Here is a 24,096-nt window from a genome sequence, read left to right on the forward strand (position 1 = left end):
GCGGTTTATTTTATATATGAATCTGACTTTTGTTTGTAAATGTGGAATTAAATAGAATGAAAAAGTTTTTCCTCTTGTAAATGAAAGAAGATGGTAGGTAGGAAGGTATTGTTTTGATTTTGTTTTATTTTACATCACTCCTGGTCCATTCAGCAGTCTCCAGAAAACTCAGGGTATTTTCAGTAAACATTTATTGCATATCTATTAACTTATAGTCTCTGCCTAATCACAGAGAGTATAAAGATGAATAGGATACAATCCCTGCCTTCAAATGAAATCAGTGTTTAGTAGAACAAACATTTAGACAGTCTGCTTCATGAACAATGTAGGCTGTGCTGTAACAGATACAAGCACAAGATACTATGGAAGCAAAGTGCAAGAAACACCAATTTCATTTGCCTGTAGGGGAAAGGAAGGAAAGAAGTCTTCCTTCAAAGAAGAGATGATCATTGAGTTTTTAAGAGAGGCCGTGAATTCATCCCATAAGACAGAGCGAGGTATGAAAAGAAGGTATACAGAGGGACTAGGATCTGTGTTTGCTTTTACATGGGAGTATGACAGATAGTTTAGTTTAAGAGAGGACAGTGATTCTAGCCGCTACTGCTCTTTAGATCTCCCGAAAAGCTTTAAAAAATACCCAGCTGCTTCGGTGATTCCCCTGGTTTTCAGACTTCTGATAGAGAGAGTATATGCAGAAATGGGGAAAGGTAGGCAGGGGTCAGGTTTTGAAGACCCTTGTATTTCATAGTAAGGAATTTGGACTTCAGGTAGAGAGCCATTGAAACAGGGGAAACAAAAGACAAAGTAGAGGTAAAAGGCAGATAGCAATGTAGAGGATTGGATTGGAGGGACATGAAACCCAAGTTAGGAAGATCACTTTGTTAAGGAATACTGCCTCCTTTATAAAACTTTAAAACCTTCAAGGTTTAATATTAGGAGGAAAAACTTGAGATAAAAGGACTTCTAACTAGTATTTTCAAGTTTGCTGTTTGGGCTCTGCCTTCTTCGGATTCTCTAACTTTGGGTACTGAGACTATCACCACCTAAGGCTGTGGTTCTCAAACTGTTCTGTGCGAATGCATCACTTAATGTTTATGACAGTAGGTCTGGGGTAGAATTTTGCATTTCTAACAAGCTTCTAGATTTCATTAGATTTTTTGTTTTTGTTTTTTCTTTTTGAGCTGGAGTCTCGCCTGTTCCCTGGGTTGGAGTGCAGTAGCATGATCTCAGCTTACCACAACCTCCGCCTCCCAGGTTCAAGCAATTCTCCTGCCTCAGCCTCCCAAGTAGCTGAGACTACAGGCATGCGCCGCCGTGCCCTGCTAATTTTTATATTTTTAGTAGAGATGGGGTTTGTGTTGGCCAGGCTGGTCTCGAACTCCTGACCTCATGATCTGCCTGCCTTGGCCTCCCAGAGTGCTGGGATTACAGGTGTGAGCCCTTGAGCCCAGACTTCATTAGGCTTTTAAAAAGTAGAATCAGTAGGGTTTGGTGACTTGGAATTAGCATAAAGAAGGAAAGGGAGGAGCCTAAGATGATTTAAAGGGATCTAGCTAGAGTGCCTTTGAGATAGGCATCACAGAAGGAAGATAACAAGTGTAGATGGTATAGTAGAAGCTATCTGGAACTCAGGAAGGAGATCAGGCTAGACAAGAAGACCTAGGGGTCTTTGGCATAGGTGTTAATTAAAAAGGCTTGGTTGTAGATAAGCAGATCTTAGAGTGTGGTTTGAGGATTCCTAGGGGTCCCCTGCGATTCTTCCAAGGAGTCAACAAAGTCAAGTGTTTTTTATAAAAGTGCTAACACATTATTTGACTTTTTAACTTTCATTATCTCATGAATTCACAATGAAAATTTCCAGAAGCTGTTTAACGTGTGATATCACTCTGATTTATTCATTTTTATTCTTTTACACTAGTATATTCTAGTGTTATAATGTTTTTGTTTAAAATCCTAAAATGGTTAAAGATCTATAGTTATACACATGTAAATAAAACCTCTTTGGGGTCCTTAACAATTTTTTAAAAGTTATAGAGGGGTCCTGAGACCCGAAAGTAATAGTAAGTAGAATTAAATGTCATAGAAGTCAGTTAAGATAGTGATTGTAAAAAGTGACTAAGAATTTTACACTTAGACTTAATTTTAGTAGATTAATGGGAACAAAATGCCAGATTGTAGTTAATTGAGGAGAAATTGGAAAATGAAATAGCGACAGCAAATATTGACTGCTTTTGGCAGAACCTTGACTGTGAAGGAAAGGAGACAATATCTAGAGTCAAACAGGCTTGACAAATCATGTGCTAAGGAAAGAGTCATAGCAGAGCTGTATTGGAGACAAAGTGCTGAAGAGAGAGGAACAGAGAAATAAAACCAAACATCTTTTCCTGGAGGAGGAACGAATGGGTGAAATCCAGACCCTGGGTGGGCAGGGTTATTCATAGACAGGACTAGGAACATCTTTCCCCTGAATTGGGGTAGATGAACTTGCATATCTCATAACCCTTTCTCTTACTTAACAGTGAAAATAGGTTATCTGCTGAAAGGAAAGAAGCATGAGTGGGTTGTGGATTTGAGGACTGAAAAATTTTATGGGAGGACCAGAGAAGAGAGTGTACCAGGGCCACTCATCCTTTATTTAAATGTTTTAGAATACCTGAAGGAGTTAGAAATATGGTCATGTACCTAACCTGCTGGCTAAGAGCCCACATTCTTTTATGAGGATAAGAGCCCATGTTTCTTGAGTACCAGTGTTTTGAAAGTTTTTTTTTTTTTTCTCTTGAGACAGAGTCTTGCTCTGTTGCCCAGACTGGAGTACAGTGGCCCGATCTTGGCTCACTGCAAGCTCCGCCTCCCGGGTTCACACCATTCTCCTGCCTCAGCCTCCTGACTAGCTGGGACTACAGGTGCCCACCACCATGCCTGGCTAATTTTTTGTATTTTTTTAATAGAGACGGGCTTTCATTGTGTTAGCCAGGATGGTCTCGATCTCCTGACCTCATGATCCACCCGCCTCGGCCTCCCAAAGTGCTGGGATTACAGGTGTGATCCACTGTGCCCTGCTCAGTGTTTTCTAAGTTTTGAAACATGCCATGATCCACCTATTTGCACTTCTCCTTGTAGCACTTTCACTATCCAAACACAATGATCTTGTGTCTTCATTTTCTGCCGCTCTAACAGAATATCACAGACTGGGTAATTTATAATGAACAGAAGTTTATTTGGCTCTTGGGTCCAGAGGATAGGAAGTCCAAGAGCATGGTGTCAAGCATCGAATGAGGATCACCGCATGGTAGAAGATGGAAGGCAGAAGTGAGTGTGTGAGACAGAGAGGGAGAATTGGGCTCAACTCATCCTTTTAATCAGGAACCTGCTCTGTCAATAATGAACCCATCCCTACAATAATGGCATTAATCCACTCATGAGGCCCCTACCTCTTTTTCTTTTCTTCTACCCTGCCGAGACCGAGTTTTGCTCTGTTGCTCAGGCTGGAGTGCAGTGTCACGATCTTGGCTCACTGCAACCTCTGCCTTCTGGGTTCAAGGGAATCTCCTGCTTCAGCCTCCTGAGTAGCTGGGATTACAGGCGCCTGCCACCATGGCTGGCTAAGTTTTATATTTTTAGTAGAGACAGGGTTTCACCATGTTAGCCAGGCTGGTCTCAAACTCCTGACCTCAAGCTATCCGCCCACTTCATCCTCCCAAAGTTCTGGGTTTACAGGCATGAGCCACTGCGCCTGCATCCCCCCAACCTCTTAATATTCTTACTATACGGAGTAAGTTTCTACGTTGAACTTCAGGGCACATAGTCAAACCGTAGCACCTTCAGGTTCTGTACAGTTGCTGTCTCTACCTAAGCCCAAGATGCTAAGTTAGATTATGCATCTTTTAGCTCATTTGGTATTCATAATGATTATTAAAACCATAACCATTTTTCCTCCATCTGGGATACATTTATCTGCTTTATTTATTTATTACTGAAGTTGGGATATTTGTGACTAAATATATCATTTAATTACATCATTTTTAATAATGTCGGAGAAGCACAGTTATGTCTGTTTATACATGTGTGCTTATATACAATATACTCCATAATATTCGTGTTTATAAAGCAGACATATATCAAATTATTTTTCTCAATTTAATCCTTAATATTCATCTTTTGGAATACTTTTGTATAATCTAAATCAGATTTGAACAAGTTAAAATATATACTATCTTTATAACCAAAGTGGTTTTCCCCCCATTTTCCTGGGTAACTACCAAATCTTAAGCCTTTATCCGCTGACCTTAAATTACTGTGTATTTTTCATCAAAGTATATTTTTGGATTTTTGAGTTATGAATTTTAAATTATGGATATATGGAAGCTGAGACAGTTGTTGCATCTAGAGCATTTCCTGATTTAACCTTGTTTTATATACATACCCACCTCCACTTTCTCATACATTCTTTTTTACCCTTTTAATAGTGCTTAGTGCTTAGCTAGTGCTTAGTGTGATTCTAAGCACTAGTGCTTAGCTATGATTCTATTTGAAAATAGAGGTAATACTGGCCTTAAGTTTTGTTAACATTTTCATTAAATTTTAATTTATCTATATTTATTTGCTGTAACCTGGAGAAATCTTTTTTTTTTTTAATGCCTTACTCTGAGTACCTAGTAAGAAAGAAGAGACTTTAAAAATTGATTTACTGATGGATGGGATAAGTATCTCTGAAAGTTACATTTTTAGGACTTTTGCCCCTGAATAAATTACCTTGCTTTTGACTTACTCTGTTTAAATCTGTTCTGCTTCTTAAGATGTTCGACACCTATCATAAATTTTAAGAAATATTCTGTCTTGCTTCCTAAATTATTTTCTAAAATATGTTAGTGTAATAAATGATGTTTGTGGTGTTCTACTTAATGACGACCTCTATCTTTTATCTCTCTGCTAGTATTTTATCACTTTGTTCTTACCAAAAATCTTACTTTTTTTATGTCATTTCTTTCTTCCTTCCTTTCTCTTTCTTTCTCGTTTCTTTCTCTTTTCTCTTTTCTTTCTCCTTTCCTTTCCTTTTTTCTTTTCTCTTTTCCCTTCCTTTCCCTTCCTTTCCCTTCCTTTCTCCTTTCCTTTCTCCTTTCCTTTCTCCCTTCCTTTCTCCTTTCCTTTCCTTTCCTTTCTCCTTTCCTTTCCTTTCCTTTCTCCTTTCCTCTCCTTTCTCCTTTCCTCTCCTTTCCTCTCCTTTCCTCTCCTTTCCTCTCCTTTCCTTTCCTCTCCTCTCCTCTCCCTTCCCTTCCCTTCCCTTCCCTTCCCTTCCCTCCCCTCCCCTCCCCTCCCCCCCCCCCCTCCCCTCCCCTCCCCTCCCCTCCCCTCCCCCTCCCCTCCCCTCCCCTCCCCTCCCCTCCCCTGCCCTCTGTCCTTGCCTCGCTCTGTCACCCAGGCTGGAGTGCGATGGCACGATCTCTGCTCCCTGCATCCGCCGCCTTCTGGGCTCAGTGGTTCTCCGGCCTCAGCCTCCCGAGTAGCTGGGATTGTAGGCACCCACTACCATGCCTGGCTAGTTTTTGTTTTTTCAATAGAGACAAGGTTTCACCACATTGACCAGGCTGGTTTCAAACTCCTGACCTCAAATAATCTGCCTGCGTTGGCCTCCGGAAGTGCTGGCATTACAGGCGTGAGCCACCGCACCTCTGGCCTATGTCATTGTTTTTACTGAGGCATGATACGCAACAATGTTGCTATATACAATGAACAGTATGTACAGTAATGATGTCTTGAAAGCAAGTACTCTTTGTATACATGGAAAATGGTATTATTTTGTAACATAAAAAATGGGGAATGTGGCCAGGAGGGGCGGCTCATGCCTGTAATCCCAGCATTTAGAAGACTGAGGCAAGCAGATCACTTGAGGTCAGGAGTTCGAGACCAGCCTGGCCAACAGGGCGAAACCCCATCTCTACTAAAAATACAAAAGTTAGCTGGTCGTGGTGGCACATGCCTGTAATCCCAGCTACTCAGGAGGCTGAGACAGGAGAATCACTTGAACGTAGGAGGCGGAGGTTGCAGTGAGCCAAGATTGCACCACTGCACTCCAGCCTGAATGACAGAGCAAGACTCTGTCTCAAGAAAAAGAAAGAAAAAAAAGCAGGGGAGCAGGGGAATGTTAAATTTGTTCTCTTCTCTGTTATTAAGACAAATAAACATGAGTTATTAGACTTAATAGTTCCTGTGAAACACCTGAAATTACTTTGTAACTTTTTTTTTTTTTTAAAGAGAAAATAGTATTTAATTCACCACTATATATTAAAGGACACACTATTTTAGAGACCTATATTCAGGCAGAAATTAGAGTATCTGACACTAAAATATATTGTATTAACCAGGTTCATAGCAAAAGATGTGAGTCCTGCTTGAACATGTTCATGCTTATTAGTGTCTTGGAAGGAAAAGTGGACTGGAAACCAAATGTGAGGCTCATCCTGGCTTTGTACATCTGTTTCCATAAAGGTAGAAGAATATGTATATCAGAATTCTTCAGGAAGCTTTTTTTAATGTTTAAGTAGCCAATTGGAAATTACGATATATTCTGTCTAGTTGAGTTCTTGTAGGTCATGAAATCTTGAAATGGTTTTGTAAGCTATTTAGCAAGCAAACAAACAGCTGTTAAGTATTACCCTTTAGAAAAGTATATTTGATGTGGTTCAGTGTTTGTTTTTTACAGCAAGGAATTTCTAAGGGAACACAACAAGGATGCCCACCTTCACCACTGTAACTCAGTATAGAACGGGAAGTCCTTGCTAGAGCAGTCAGACAAGAGAAAGAAATAAAGGACATCCAAATTGGAAAGGAAGAAGTCAAATTATCCTTGCTTGCAGATGATATAATCTTACATTTGAAAAAACCTAAAGACTACCAAAAAATTATTAGGACTGATAAATTCAGTAAAGTTGCAGGATACAAAATCAGTATTAGAAAAAAAATAGCATTTCTATATGCTAACAGCGAACAATCTGAAAAAGAAACCAATAAAGTAATCCCATTTACGATAGCTATAAATAATACGAAGTATGTAGACATTAACCTTTTTTTTTTCTGAGACAAAGTCTTGCTCTGTTGCCCAGGCTGGAGTGCAGTGGCATCATCTCGGCTCACTGCAGCCACCACCTCCCCTGTTCAAGCAATTCTCCTGCCTCAGCCTTCCGAGTAACTGGGATTACAGGTGCGAACCACCACACCCAACATTTTATTTTTCTTTAAGATGGAGTTTTTGCTTTGTTGCCCAGGCTGGAGTATAATGGCGCGATCTCAGCTCACTGCACCCTCTGCCTCCTGAGCTCAAGCAATTCTCCTGACTCAGCCTCCCGAGTAGCTGGGATTACAGGTGCCCACCACCAAGCTTGGCCAGTTTTTTTTTAAAAATGTATTTTTAGTAGAAACGGGGTTTCACCATGTTGGCCAGGCTGGTTGAACTTCTGACCTCAAGTGATCTGCCCCCCTTGGCCTCCCAAAGTGCTGAGATTACGGACGTGAGGCACTGCGCCCGGCTTTTAGACATTAACTTAATCAAAGTAGTAAAAGATTTCTACACTAAAAACTATGAAACATTGATGCAAGAAATTGAAGTGTATGCAAAAAAATGGAAGCATATTCCATGGTCATGGAATGAAAGCATCAATACTGTTAAAATGTCCATTGTACCCAGAGCAATCTATAGGTTTAATGTAATCCCTGTCAAAATACCAATGGCATTCTTCACAGAAATAGAAAAAATAATTCTAAAATTTGTATAGAACCACAAAAGACCCAGAATAACCAAAGCTATTTTGAGCAAAGAGCAAAACCGGAGGAATCACATTACGTGACTTCAAATTATACTACAGAGCTATAGTAATCAAAACAGCATTGTACTAGTATAAAAACAGACACATAGATCAGTGAAACACATAGACCAGTGGAACAGAACAGAGAACCCAGATAGAAATCCATATATCTACAGTGAAGTTATTTTTGACAAAGGTGCCAAGAACAAACATTGGGGAAAGGACAGCCTCTTCAATAAATGGTGTAGGAAAAACTGGATGTTCATATGCAGAAGAATGAAACTAGACCCCTATCTCTCACCATATACAAAAATCAAAATGGATTGAAGACTAAAATCTTTAAGACCTCAAACTATGAAACTACTACAAGAAAACACTGGGGAAATTCTCCAGGACATTGGTCTGGGCAAAGATTTCTTAAGTAATACCCAACAAGCACAGGCAGCCAAAGCTAAAAATGGACAAATGGGGCCGGGCACGGTGGCTCATGCCTGTAATCCCAGCACTTTCGGAGGCCGTGGCGGGCGGATCACTAGGTCAGGAGATCAAGACCATCCTGGCTAACACAGTGAAACCCCGTCTCTACTAAAAATACAAAAAATTAGCTGGACGTGATGGCAGGCACCTGTAGTCCCAGCTACTCGGGAGGCTGAGGCAGGAGAATGGCGTGAACCCAGGAGTTGGAACTTGCAGTGAGCCGAGATCAGGCCACTGCACTCCAGCCTGGGTGACAGAGGGAGACCCATGTCAAAGAAAAAAAAAAAAAAGGATAAACGGGATCACATCGAATTAAAAAGCTTCTGTACAACAAAGGAAACAATATCAGCAAAGCGAAGAGATAACCCACAGAGTGGGAGAAAATATTTGCAAACTATCCATCTGACAAGGAATAAATAACTAGGATATATGAGGAGTTCAAACAACTCTGTAGGAAAACATATAATAATCCGATCTAAAAATGGGCAAAAGATTTGAAGAGACATTTCTCAAAAGAAGACATACAAGTGGCAAACAAGTTGATGAAAAGGTGCCCAATATTATTGTTTCTAAGACATGCAAATCGAAACTACAATGAGATATCATCTCTCCCCGTTTAAAATGGCTTTTATCCAAAAGGCAGGCAATGACAAATGCTGGCAAGGATGTGGAGAAAAGGGAACCCTCATACACTGTTGGTGGAAGTGTAGATTAGTACAACCACTATGGAGAACAATTCGGAGCTTCCTCAAAAGGCTAAAAATAGAGCTACCATGCGATCCAGCAATTCCACTGCTAGATATATACCCAAAAGAAAATAAATTGATATATCCAAGAGATATCTGCACTCTCATGTTTATTGCAGCACTATTCACAATAGCCAAGATTTGTAAGCAACCCAAGTATCTATCAACAGATGAATGGATGAAGAAAATATGGTACATATACACAGTGGAGTACTATTCAACCATAAGAAAGAATGCGATCCTGTCATTTGCAACAACATGGGTGGAACTGGAGGTCATTTCGTTAAGTGAAATAAGCCAGGCACAGACAGACAAACTTCACATGTTCTCACTTATTTGTGGGAGCAAAAAATTAAGACAATGCAACTTATAGGGATAGAGGGTAGAAAGATGGTTATTAGAGTCTGGGAAGAGTGGTGGTGGTGGGGAGGGGGAATGGTTAATGGGTTCAAAAATAGAAAGAATTAATAAGACCTAGTATTAGCTAGGACAACAGAGTGTGTATAGTCAAAAATAATTTAATTGTATATTAAAAAAAACTAAAAGAGTATAATTGGATTGTGTAACACCTTTGTGTTACAGTTGATGTACCCCATAAATATATACACCTACTGTGTACCCACAATGATTTAAAAAAAAATTTTTTTTTAAAGGAACCTTCTAAGCTGATTGGTGGAAACGAGATTGGAAGAGAAAAACAGCCTATTACTGTAAGAGTGAAGACATTCTTTTAAAGTGGAACCCAGTATAGTGCTTTACCATAATAGGTGCTCAGTAAATAGTTGTTGACTGGTAACATGACAGGGTAACATCACTGTCTACCCACCTCCTTAATAGGCTACTACTTTTCCTCTAGCATACTCATCTCACTTGCTAGCGTTTCCTAGTATTATGATCAGGATGTGTGTATCTACAAAAGCAGTTTTCAAATTTTGGGTGTCAGGACTGCTCTATAACTTTAAAAATTCAAGGACCCTAAAGAGCTTTTGTTTATGTTGGTTACAACTATTTGGTATTTACCATTTTAGGATTTCAAACAAAATGTTTTAATCCTAGAATACACAAATACATAATCCATAAATCATCCAGTGAGTTGTCATCACATGTCATATAGCCTCTGGTAATTTTCACTGTAAACTCAGAATGAAAGTAAAAAAGCACATCATACAGTTAGTTTTATGTAGCAACTACAAATGATTCTTAATGTATTCATCAAAGCAAGGTTTCTCACCCTTAACGTTATTGACATTTTGCACTGGATAAATTTTGGGGGGTGGGGTTCCTGTCCCATGCAGTGTAGGATGTTTAGCAGCATCTCTGCCTCTGCACATTAGATATCTACAGCCTCGTTACCCTCATCCCCAGTGTGTCAACCAAAAATGCCTCTATATTGCCAAATACCATCTCGCCTGGTTGAGAGCCAACTCATTAATGGAAGGAGAAAAAAGAGAGTTTTTAGCATGTTACCCATGGAGCTAGATTGCCACTTCATAAGTTTAACATGTCTAAATTTAGAAACAGGTGGTCAGAGTAAGTAATTTGTCCATAGTCACACAGATACAAGTTAACAGAGTCAGAATTTGAATCCCAAAGTATGCCTTATTTCAAAGTGATGCGCTCAACTACTGTGCTATTATAATCTTTCCATATAACTAATATATAACTTGTTATATAAATTACCCTGATAAGTTTTGGACAAAAATGGTACTCTTTGGAAATATTTAGGTTTCAGATAACTTACAGTAATTATCAAATTTGCCAATCTAAGATATACCTCAGCTAACAGCACTTCACAAATGTTTAATCTGATAAATGTTGCTTTTAGACTGGATTTTTAAAGCATTGACCACAAGTTGACATTACTGACAAATTTTGTTTCAGAATTTTATTCTTTAGTTTAAAAAATATTAGAAAGATGTATTTTTATGTCAGTAGAACACAGTGAATGTTCTACTAATTTTCTTTAAGAGTCTCATTTTTCTAAAATAACCAAGTAACCATGACAACCCATTTGACTTTTTATAACCTAATTAGTTTTCTGCTATATGTAATAATTTTGGTCTTTAATATGGAAGATTGTAAGGAATAACATTCTTAATTTTAGAGATTCTGTAAAGTGGAATATGTGGGAACTATACAACTTATTATTTTATATATAAACCTAGATAGACAGACAGACTGTTCCTAATCCTGATGATACATAACATCACTTCTGGACCTTTTTAAAAATAATGATTCCTTTGGTCTTTTTCCAGAGATGGTTAAATTTGGACTGGAGATTCCAGCATGAGCTTTAAATAAAAGCTTTATAAATGATGGATGTATAGTCAGCCTTAAGAATCAATACTAATAAAGATATGATAGAGCAATTTAAGAAAAGGACAAAGAAGCTGGGTATGGTCACATGTCTGTAGTCTCAGGTACTTGGGAGCCTGCGGCAGGAGGATCACTTGAACCTAGGAGTTACAGTCCAGCCTGGGCAACAAAGCGAGACCCCATCTTTCTTTTTTGTTGTTTTTTTGTTTTGTTTTGGTTTGGTTTTTTGTTTGTTTTTGAGACAGAGTTTTGCTCTTGTTGCCCAGGCTGGAGTTCTATGGCACAATCTCAGCTCACTGCAACCTCTGCCTCCCGGATACAAGCGATTCTCCTGCCTCAATCTCCCGAGTAGCTGGGACTACAGGTGCTCACCAGCACATCCGTCTAATTTTTTTGTATTTTTAGTAGAGGTGGGGTTTCGCCATGTTGCCCAGGCTGGTTTCAAACTCCTGACTTCAGGTAATCCACCCACCTTGGCCTCCCAAAATGCTGGAATTCAGGCTTGAGCCACCACTCCCGGCCCACCCTGTCTCTTGAAATAAAAAGAAAAAGAAAAAAAAAAAGATCACTTTTTTTTCTGATTAGAAATGTTGTACTGGCACCATGGAATACTATGGAGCCATAAAAAAGGATGAGTTCATGTCCTTTGCAGGGACATGGATGAAGCTGGAAACCATCATTCTCAGCAAACTAACAGAAGAACAGAAAACCAAACACCACATGTTCTCTCTCTTAAGTGGGGGTTGAACAATGAACACACGGACACGGGGTGGGGTGGGGTGGGGGGAGGCATCACATAACAGGGCCTGTCGGGGGTGGGGATGGGGGAAGGATAGCATTAGGAGAAATACCTAATGTAGACGACAGGTTGATAGGTACAGCAAACCACCATGGCACATTCATACCTATGTAACAAGCCTGTATGTTCTGCACATGTACCTCAGAACTTAAAAGTATAATAATAATAAAAAAATGTTGTATTGGTGTAGAGAAAATAGTAACACTTTTTGACCCAGCAGATCTTAAAGGATTGTTGAGTAGTCTTATACAGTGTTAATGTAAACATGTCAATTGATATTGGCTTTGAATGTGCAATTTGGCATTATCTTTAAAAATCTAAGTGTACATATTTTGCGATACAGCATTTACATTTAAAAGTATGTATACCAGAGAAATAATTGTACAGACCTAGGGAGTCATGTTCAAAGGAATTGTAGGGGTATGATACAGGAGTATGTTACTCCATTGTGAGCGTCACAATGGGTCAAAAGTTATGAGAGCACAGCTCTGAATTTGACTATTATAAGCACTCTCAAAATGCAAACATTTCCAGAATAAATTATCTGAAAATGTTACTTCCCAACCCCCCACCCTTCAGCAGTTGTTCTAAATGGCTGTTTTATTCTTGTATGATTTGAAAACTACTGGCAAGGTAATTTGAGTAGGGGAGAAAGTTCAACTTTATTCTAATTTTATAGTATATAGTATTTAACAAATAAAGCCTTAAAGGGATAGCCGGAGAAGGGAAAATGCCAAGAAATAGACTACGTAAGTGATAAGAAAATAACAGACAAAATCATTTTCATCAATATTAAAAACTTAGTATACTCCTTTAAACATGTATGAATGCAGTGGGTCCAAGTGATGGGAGTTTCAGAAGTCACAATGTGAGGATGTTAAGTTAGGTAGTTGTTAAAAATTAAGCGTAAAAGTAATTGTTTTAATATTACATTTCTTTGGAGTACTGATAACGGTTGTGAATGCTGTGCATGTGTAAATAGAGTCCTTCAGCGTTTACAAAAATTTTACAAAAATGTATGAGCTGGCATACTTTAAGTATACCTGTAAGACAGCACATGTTTTATTTAGTTGGGTGGTTACCCAATTTCTTCTTCTTGGTGTTCTACCATCTTTTATATTACACGTTATTAAACAATAAAGGCAGTACAGCAGAAAATACACTAAACTCCAAATTGCTGACGCGATGATTTTGATTTACTTAGAACTACAAGGAAATGCTTTTATTTGATGATAGGATTCCAAAATTTTGCATACATAAATTTTTTATACTAAATATTAAAATCAGCATTATAATAGAGATCTTCTTTTAGAGGTCAAAGGTTCAAGTAAATATTTACAGATAATAGTTATCAATATTAAAGTTTTAACTCTGGGACAGAGACAGACTATGTGAATTTCAGGTCATACCAGCTCAAAATCATCCTTGAATTCGGATGTGCATATTTCATGAACACGTTTTATTTAAATGTAAATAGGATACAAAGCAGCAAGCATTTTCCTGTCTCACATCTAGTTCAAAAAGTTTTGCCTAGAAATGTGGATAAAAATTGAACATTGTTTTACCAGCTGCCAGCAAAAAGGTTTTGTCATGCCATTTGTTCAAATTATAATAGCTTTGAATTTGATACCCAAGTATGAATCATTAGAATAGCCAGTGAGTTGCAGTTTTGAAACCAGTCTTTGGCCGAATGGATCTATCAGAAAAAAATTCATTCCGTTAGGATTGAAGATTGAATATTTTGTAAGGATACTGTTTAATATTAGAGTAACTTTTTTTTCTGTTTTAAAGTATTTTCTTGTTTAACAAAAAGTATTGAAATATTCTGTCTATTAACTATAGTGATTTTATTAGAAATGATATCTGATTTTTGTTGTTTATTCAGTTAGGCCCAATGAAGAACAGACTTTAATATCCACCCTCTTTTTTTGTTGTTGTTAAAATATCTTTTTGTATACTGTTAAATTTTCTGTAATGCATTTATTTCCGTAATTTTAAATATCTCTCTAGTTTGAGGCTTAATACATGTGGTTATCTGTTTCCGTGGAATAATTCATGTTGACTTCTGTCCCTCATTCTGTAACAGCATTGAGATTCCTGTGTTCTTATGTTTAGTCTTATTTACATTGAAGAAAGACTCATTCATATTTTATTATAAGATAAAACCAGCAGGCCACATGATTAGATATAAAAACTTTGATTAATAATCACTGACCTAAGTTCCAAATAAAATTGGAGGATTAGTTAAATTATATCACTACACCTCTTGAGTCCTTTAAATTTGTCTTTGTGTTTTTTCAACAAACGTTCAACTGGTAGAAAATACTGTGTAAATTCACACTAATATCTTGGAGTGTCTAAATGCCAGAGTAGTCATTCAGGTTTTGATATGATTACAAATCTAACATTTACACAACTAACTTGATTTAAAGTGTACTAGGCTCTCCTTTCTTCATTATCTCCTAATGACTGTTTCACTGTATATTGGAGGTCTTTGGCCTTTTATAATTACTGCATTCTTTTCATCTTCACTTCAAAGCCAAACCTATTATTTTGCCTTCCATATTAATCTTTTCTTTAGTGGTCTATTTATAGTAGGATAGTTAAGAAAAAATAGAGAATAAAAGAAAGAAGTGACAGCATTATTAGCAAGAGCAATCTTGAAAATGTTCTATATAAAATGTTTGATATGTGCACATTGTATATATAGCAAATACATACGTGGCCTGGTTGATGTCCTTTGGATTTCCTCAAGGAAATCATTGGTCATGATCAGTAGTATTTTTTTAAAGCTGCTGAACTATTTTTTCGAAGGAAATCTCATCTGGAATCTCAATATTAAAATAGGAGATGCTGTGTTTGCAGATTCATGGTAGAGGTAACATAGAATATGTCTCTGGTAGGCTAGAGCCTTAATTCAGCCACTCATTTCCTTCCCTTCTCCTTCCCCTTTAATAACTTCTGGGGCACAGCAGTCTTAAAATTAATTTTAGTCCTGTTATCCTTTTTCTTCTCCATCTATAAATTCTTCTCTGGTTTAAAGGAGGTAAACTTGTTGCTTTCTTTACTATAATTATAATGCATTCGTTTGCTTTTTGGTTGGTTTAACGAAAAGACATTTTTCCCAATGGACTGTCCCATACCTCCACACTGGGAAATTCTGCCTCAGAGGAAAAAACCTTCACTAAGTAATCTATATGTTAAACAACAAAACACTAAGTAATCTATATGTTAAATAACAAACAACCTTAAATATCCTAAAGTGCATATCCAGTGAAGTATTTAACGAATGTTATCTCAAATAAGTTTTGAAAATTTGTTGTATCTTCCCACCTCATCCCTTTTTTGGAGATAGCCAATGCATGTTAGCATTTTGAAATCTGATTTTGTTTACCCCATTTGAACTCACCCCCTTTCACCCCCATTTAGAATATAGCCTTCTTAACCAGTCATTGAACACTAGTTCCTTAGGATATACTTTAGAAAATGGTACAGAACCATTTTGAACTTTACATTTTATTTTGTTTACTAGCTAGAAAATGCTGTTTCCAATATAACTGTTTCAGAATTACAACATTTTGTATGGGTTCCCCCCCCCCCCATTTTTGCCTGTTCAAGAGTACCTAGTCAAAATGTAAGATGGAATTCAAATAGGATCCTGCCATGCTTAAAAAATTAGATTAACCTTAAAGTATTCTGAAAAATTATGTTTTCTTGACTCCATTTTTTAATATAAATTAAGTTAGCAAGGATATGAATAAATTATTATTTGGGGATCTTTTATTTTAACATAGATTTGGGGTTCTTTTGTTTTTGAGATGGAGTCTCACTGTATCACCCAAACTGGAGTGCAGTGGTGTGATCTTGGCTCACTGCAACCCCTACCTCCTGTGTTCAAGCAATTCTTGCACTTCAGCCTCCCGAGTAGCTGGGACTACAGGCACGCACCACGATGCCCGGCCAAGTTTTATATTTTTAGTAGAGACAGGGTTTCACCATGTTGGCCAGGCTGGTCTCAAACTCCTGACCTCGCGTGATTTGCCCGCCTCGGCCTCCCAAAGTGCTGAGATTGCAGGTGTGAGTCACTGCGCCTGGCCGATTTAGGGTTCTTTAATAAATGTTAACTTAAAATAATTTTTAATGTAGTGATACTTTTATATCTGGGAAAACAGAAGATTGATTATTGTTTGAGTTTGGTAATTTTGACAATGAAAGGAAAGTAGTAAACTGCCTACCCAAAATTGCTGGTGCATCAGTCTACCTCCTGAGTAGATTGCCAGTTAGGGTGGATTTTTCTAAGACTTCTGGTTTGTGAAGTGAAAACATACCAGCATTTCATTGGACATATTGAGTTTTATTTACAAACACTAAAATTTTGAAATATTTTTATATAGTAGATTAGTTAGTTCTTGATGTAGGATATCATAGAAAAAATAAAGAGCATTTAGGTCTTAGAATTATACAGAGCTGAATTTGATTTGAATCCTGGCTCTGCTACACTGGTAGTGTTACCTTGAGTAAGTTAGTTAATATTCATTCATGTATTTATCAAGTAATAACTGTATGCTAGGAGTGGGGAAAGAGGGTGAGGTAGGGAGAAGATGTAACATCTGTTTTTAAAGAATTCAGAGGCTATGAACATTCGGTGCAACTTCTCTGAATCTGTTATCTTGTTGGCAAAATAGAGGTGAGAAAACTTTAAATACTCAAGATGGTACTTAGAGGAACAATATGTGTTCAGTAAGAATTAGGCTGTGTATTGTTATTCATATTTTTAATTGTAGGCACACTCAGAGACATAAAAATATGTATTAAATCCCTTCCTTGTTGGGGGACCATGATGCTTTAAGAGATTTATTTTAAGTTGTTTAGTAAGATTCATTCATTCAATCAAATATTAATGGAGCTCCTGTGAAGTTCAGGAATTTTTCTGGCACCAGAGGTACTTACAAGTTTCTAGAATTTGAAGGCCTGGTGCCATTGCCTTGTGCTTTTGCTCTTGGTTTTAATTTTTGACTAAGCAGGAAAGTTCGTCAAACTCTAGAAAAATTACTTGTATTAGTCTAATGAAAATACTTGCTATCTGTTATAGGAACACACGTGTCATTTGGAACCAGAGCCACCATCTAGAGCAGGGATCTCTTAACTTTTTTTGTACAAGGCCAGATATTTGTGACTTTATGGGCCATTCCGACTCTGTTGTGGCTACTCAGCTCTGCCGTTGTATGTAAAAGCAGCTATGGACAATACCTAAATGAAAGAGTGTGGCTGTGTTCCAATAAAATTTTATTAGGGATACTGAAACTTGAATTTCTTATAATTCTCACACCACAAAATAATCTTTTTGTTTTCAATTTTTAAAATTTCAAACATTTAAAAGTGTAAAAACTGGTTCGATCATACAAAACAGGTGACCAAACTGATTAGGCCCACAGGTCATAGTTTACTGATACGTTATCTAGGGCATAATCTGTGAATTGGCTATAATTGTTGGATAATTGCCAGGCATTTAAGTGAATGGTCCTTTTTAGTAGGGATTGTGTGTATCAGGTTTGTGTTCTGCCCCTTTTTTTCTCATCCAAGTTTACTTTTATACACTAAGTATGTTTGAGTAGAGGAAACTAAGGAAAAACTTAATAGGAACTAATAGGAAACACTAGGGTGACTTTTTCCCCCCTCATCCAGTTAAGCATTGGAAGGTCATCTTGTCAAGGCTAATTACTCTAGGATTTTTCATCCGCTTCATGTCAAATTCTGTAACTGAATATCAGATAATATGTACAAGATCTTCTTTACTTGGAATTTAAAAATTTATACAGTAGGAAATTTTATCTTTTAAATAAATTGTGTATAAATAACAGTATATTAACATCTCTTGCGCACTACTGAATGCTATTTTTTTGGTCTTGAAACGTGGTTTTATATTGACTGTGATAATTTTGTATATTAAAACTGTCATTTAAAAATCTGTTATCTTGTTTTCTGTAGACACCAGAGAAGAAACAATCGGAATCATCCAGGGGAAGAAAGAGAAAAGCAGAAAACCAGAATGAAAGTAGTCAGGGTAAGCACACAACATCTTCCTTCAGAGCCTAGTAGACACTTAAAATTAATTGTTTTAATTTTTAACCAGTTAATATTCTAGTTGTAAAATAATATGAAGTTGTAAATCTTGGTGTGTGCACAGGTAGTTAGTGTATGATTATTGCTTTGAGGCTTTTCAAAGTTGCCCTTATTGTTTTCATTTGGGTCCTAGAAAGACAAGTATCATATCCAAATCTGGCAAGCATTAACTTATGACTTTTCATTTTTCATTCTTTGTATGTATTGTTTGAAATGACTTGTTTTTGAATTAAAAGCTTCAATCTCACTTTAACAGAACTACTTAAACTTCTCCTTTTTATTTAAAAAAAAAGGCTATAAAAATAATTATGAGAGACTCTAGTTAAAGCATCTGTTTTTCTTTCCATCCTTTCTTGCATACCTACCTTTTGTGATATGAGCTAAGAAAATTATTTTCATTAAACTAAATGTCTTATAATGAGTAGAAAAACAGTACTGTCATTTAATTTGAGCACTAAAAATTAAATATAATAAATTAGGCTCTAAAATCATGTATAATGATGACTTTATACATAATGTTACATGTGTTGGAGCTAATCTTTAGCCATAAGATCTATAGCTGTGAACCCATGAATTACTGGTGTATATAGGGCACACTGGAAGCAAGGCATATATTTGCAGCAACTGTCTTTGTGGAAGGAAGGGGTAAGTCATTTTAGTGCCTTTTCTGAGGTGTATTGTATTTTATATCTCAGTTTATACTGAGCTCCTTTTTGGTCTTAGTGTAGCTCCCCCAAGTTGTAGTTAGTGGACTTTGAGCTTTTTTTATTGTAAAGATATAATAATTACTACGATTTCAACTTCTGAAAACTCAAAAACAAGCCCCCAAATAAGATGAGGCTTCTGGATTGGTTTAACCATGTTTTTTCCCTTTGTGGTGTGCCATCTGCAGAATTGTCTGATTATTTTTGTTTTTAGGATGGTTGCCTAAATTGTTTTTTCTCATTTCACCTTCCTTACTTATATTTGCTTTAGTCTGGCTTTCAGTGTTTTTTCCCCCCTTCCTTTGGAGTAAACTTGACTTCAAGTCCAAAGCAGACCTCTCCTCTCATCTTCTGCAGGGTTCCCCAAACTCCCGGTCTTATAGTCCTTGGCCTATTGGGAACCAGGTCGTACAGCAGGAGATGAGCAGCAGGCCAGTGAGCATTACCGCCTGAGCTCTGCTTCCTGTCAGATCAGCAGCGGCATTAGATTCTCATAGGAGTGTGAGCCCTATTGTGAACTGCACATGCAAGGGATCCAAGTTATGCACTCCTTTATGAGAATCTAATGCCTGATAATCTGAGGTGGAACAGTTTCATCCCAAAACCATCTTCCCTACTGCCCGCGGTCTTTGGATAAATTGTCTTCCACAAAAGTGGTCCCTGGTACCAAAAAGGTGGGGAACTACTGATCTTATGGACTAGATTGGTCATATGTCCATTCCAAAACTAGTATGACCAACAGAGGTAGTATTGCCTTAAAAAAATGAGGCCATCTCTAGGTGGATAGTGTCAGAAATTTAAAAAAAGAAAAAAAATCAGGCCCATCTTTGAAACTGGAAATGGAGTTAAGTTCTTAAACATACAGCCTGTATTGAGAAGGGATGATACTTGAACAAAATTGGATTTCTAATAAGGAGAGAAGGGGACCTGGAAGTGGAAGTTGTATAGGAGTCAGCTTCCTCTGAAGTTACATGTGCCACGTAGGGTGAAGGGTGTTAACAGAACAAAATTTTCATTCAGCTAAGGAAAAAGAATTGGGGAAATAGCCTCTGGAGTAGGCAACCAAAACCATCTGTCTTCATTAAAATATAGCACCTCTTTACAGTCTACGGAGAAATTATTATAGACAGAAGGGAAGTTCCTTTAGCATAAGACCTTTACAGTCATCTCTGACCTCTAAATAAATCTGTGCAGAACTAATGTTCAAAATTTCTAGGTAGCATTGGTAGTCCTGAATACTTGTTTAGTTTTTAAAAATTCCCCCCACCTTGTTCCAAGAAGAAATTTAAAGTTGTTGAACTTTTAAGAATACTGTTTTTCATCTTAGTAATGGCTGGCACATAGTAACCACTTAAGAAATATTTGTTAAATAAAATAAATGAATGCATGAAGTAAGTCAGCATTGAATTGATAAATATATGTATGTTTATATTAAGGAAAGCTTTTGACTTTGTGATATAACTAGTTGTAACTTGAAGAAATCGTGTATTCTGTATAGTTCCAGTCAAGGATGGCTACTTCTCCCCTAAGAAAGCATCTGTAAACACCGTATTTCTTAGCATGTTCTTAAATTAAGACTTAAAGGACTGATGAAGAATCCATTTTAGAGCAAAATATTTAAAAAATAGCATGATCTCTAATGAGCTAGTTCACTTTGTCAGTATGGTCATATAAGCAATATTTACAATCTAGTTTTTAAAAAACATTGTATTTAATTTGGGAATGGTTTTTAGAAAATCAAAATACAATTACAAAATAACATTCCTATTGAAGCGTGTTACTGTCAGTTTGACAGGAATCATGTTATGGTTTATATAATTAAAGCTGTTTTATTTTACAGGTAATGGTTAGTTTGTCAGTGATGCAATTGCTACTTTTTTATTTACTGATTTGCCTTTCTGAAATTAGTAGTTATTAAGCAGTATTAATAATGTAGTTTTAAAACAGGATATCACTTACATCATTTATTTGTATGATTCTCCAATAACTGGAACTTTTAAAAATTGGCATGTCTCTATTGAAATGTCACTTGATTTTCATATTTGTGAAATTGATAGCTGATGTCCTGTGGACTCTTTAATATTTTTTTGATGCCCATCAGTACCCTACTAACATGCGCTTCTTATATTTTAGGAAAAAGTATTGGGGGACGTGGCCACAAAATTAGCGACTATTTTGAAGTAAGTTCATTGAGGATTATCTCCTTTTCCTAATTCAGTACTATTCTGCTGTGAGCTAAAAATATTTTCTTAGCAGCACAGGTCACCTTTTGATTACTTGCTTGATTAGAGCAGAGCTTTATTACTATGTGGTATCTTTTCTTTCTAGGAAAATTATATTTACATTTACATTGGGATGCCATTCATTGTTTTCTAAATACTTTCTCACATAGTTGTTTATAATAACCTGTAAGATAGGCAAAATACATATTAGTGTTTCAGTTTACAGATGATGAAACTGAAGCCCAGAAATGTAAAGTAGCCTACATTGTAATTTTTTGAATTTTTCTGTCAGACCTTGGCAACAGTGTGAGCAATAATAGAACACTAGGCATAGATGGGTTAACCCATTTAAGGCAAATTCTGAATTGAGGAGTAAAGAATAGAACTTAAAGTTCCCTGGCTCTCTAGCTCAGAATTCTCTCTACTATCAATACCGACTTCATCACATTACAACAACATTTGAGTCCTGTGGATGGAGATTAAGTATTTGATAGAGGCTTGAATCTAAGAGAATGCGAAAACAATAAATTTAGATTCTTACCAATCTGGAATGTTGCCTTGCTTCTATATAGAAACACTTTTGGCTACCGTTTTAAATTAGAAAATTTTTTAAGTGTAATTATTAAAACAAACATGGTCTACTCAATTGAAAAATATTTATATTTACTTGAGAGAGCAGAATTGGCTGATTAAGGGAAGGGCTGATTTTTTAAAATCCACCACTGCTTGCTTTCTTGGGTTTGTAAAATCTAAAGTAAAGCAGTTGCTGACCATGAGATACCTTGCTTTTTGGTTGAGGTCAGTCACTTACTGATATCATTAATTAAGAACCTTTGCCAAAGGTATGATCAATTCAAATAAACAAATGTCTCTTGAATGCCTACTGTGTGCTAAATTTTATGCTAGGCTCTATTGGTAAAATAAATAAGGCAAAATCCCTAGGTTGTAGGAAGTTGTTTAATGAACATGCTAGGAAGTCCCCATCTGTGCTGTTCATGTAAGTAATTAAACAGGAAATGATGAAGTGGACAGTAATCTACACCCCCAGAGGACCTTGGCAGCAGCAAGTTATTTTCTTTTCCCATCCTTCGTATGGAAACTTGAAATAGGAGAAAAGGTAGCTATGGAACAGATCAGTTGACTTCCCTTCATATGCAGCTAAGTCATGCACTTTGTACAGAAGAATTGATTTTTTAAGGATTTTGTGCTGTTAGAGGGAAGGGACCTATTATAATTCTTTTTATATAGTGCCATGAACACTTGGATATCTTGAGACCGATATTCTGTTTAAAATAGTTGATGATGTTCACTAAGGTCTATGTGTAGACATTTTGGAATTTCTTGGGATTAGGGACTATATGGCTCAATAAACATTTGTAGGGAACCTGTGCTAAGATTTGGGAGGAAAACAAAATATGTTTATTGCTTTGGAGGAATTTATTTGTCTTTGAGTTGACCAAAATACGAGATTATAGTAAGAATATAGAGTAATAATCCTTGTCATGTTCTTGTGATCAGTAGTCTCTCAGTCTTTTAGGACTTGGCTGACCTTAGTTTTTTTTTTGTTCTGGATCCATTTAAATGACTGCTTATTTTAAAATTAGGTATATTTAGATTAATTCTTAATGTCATATCTGAAATAACAACTGTCTGAGCCTGCTTTGGTAAATAATAATGTTTCCTTTTTCTTTCACTCAGTACCAGGGTGGAAATGGCTCAAGTCCAGTAAGAGGCATACCTCCTGCAATCCGTTCTCCTCAAAATTCACATTCACATTCCACTCCTTCCTCATCTGTAAGTCATCTTTCAAGTTTTTCAGGCATAGTCTTTGGGAGGTTATGTATATTGAATAAGTTTTATAATTTGTTGTTTTTTATTGAGAACTTAAATAAGTTAGCATTTATCTTTTAATACATTATTTCTGTGGCATGAATTAAATCCTTTTAAATTATCTGGTGCTATTGGAATTTTATTTCTGGAAGTGAGCCTCTTAAAGATTTTCTGAATTAATTATATCCAAGAAGCATTGTTTCTGTTAAAAGAATGCCTGTTGAGTCTGTGGGACTAACATGAGTACTCTTGTATCAGTCTGTATTCAGTTGTTGATTCCTAATTTATAATTTTCTTAACAATTGAATTTCTTAACCACTAAAATTATAGCATAATTCCTTTCTGGGAATCCTTAAGAAAAAGGCAGGATAGGCTAATATCCAGAACCTACAAAGAACTCAAACAAATTTACAAGAAAAAAACAAACAACCCCATCAAAAAGTGGGCAAAGGATATGAACAGACATTTCTCAAAAGAAGACATTCATACAGCCAACAGACACATGAAAAAATGCTCATCATCACTGGCCATCAGAGAAATGCAAATCAAAACCACAATGAGATATCATCTCACACCAGTTAGAATGGCAATCATTAAAAAGTCAGGAAACAACAGGTGCTGGAGAGGATGTGGAGAAATAGGAACACTTTTACACTGTTGGTGGGATTGTAAGCTAGTTCAACCATTATGGAAAACAGTATGGCGATTCCTCAAGGATCTAGAACTAGATGTACCATATGACCCAGCCATCCCATTACTGGGTATATACCCAAAGGATTATAAATTATGCTGCTATAAAGACACATGCACACGTATGTTTATTGCAGCACTATTCACAATAGCAAAGACTTGGAATCAACCCAAATGTCCATCAGTGACAGATTGGATTAAGAAAATGTGGCACATATACACCATGGAATACTATGCAGCCATAAAAAAGGATGAGTTTGAGTCCTTTGTAGGGACTTGGATGCAGCTGGAATCCATCATTCTTAGCAAACTATCACAAGAACAGAAAACCAAACACCGCATGTTCTCACTCATAGGTGGGAACTGAACAATGAGATCACTCGGACTCAG

The 24,096-nt window shown here is 36.8% G+C and overlaps 1 protein-coding gene across 3 annotated transcripts in view; it reads left to right on the plus strand.

The window, feature by feature from the left end:
- TLK1 (tousled like kinase 1) overlaps positions 1–24,096 on the plus strand; it is a 177,185-nt gene that overhangs the window by 86,805 nt on the left and 66,284 nt on the right. For all 3 annotated transcript variants that reach the window (XM_050751332.1, XM_050751333.1, XM_050751334.1), the window contains exons 4-6: positions 18,126–18,201; positions 21,098–21,144; positions 22,885–22,980. In XM_050751332.1, coding sequence (XP_050607289.1) covers positions 18,126–18,201; positions 21,098–21,144; positions 22,885–22,980 — 219 coding nt within the window. The remainder of the gene's footprint in view (positions 1–18,125; positions 18,202–21,097; positions 21,145–22,884; positions 22,981–24,096) is intronic.

This window comes from Macaca thibetana, chromosome 12 (genome assembly GCF_024542745.1).
Source record: "Macaca thibetana thibetana isolate TM-01 chromosome 12, ASM2454274v1, whole genome shotgun sequence".
NCBI lineage: Eukaryota > Metazoa > Chordata > Mammalia > Primates > Cercopithecidae > Macaca > Macaca thibetana.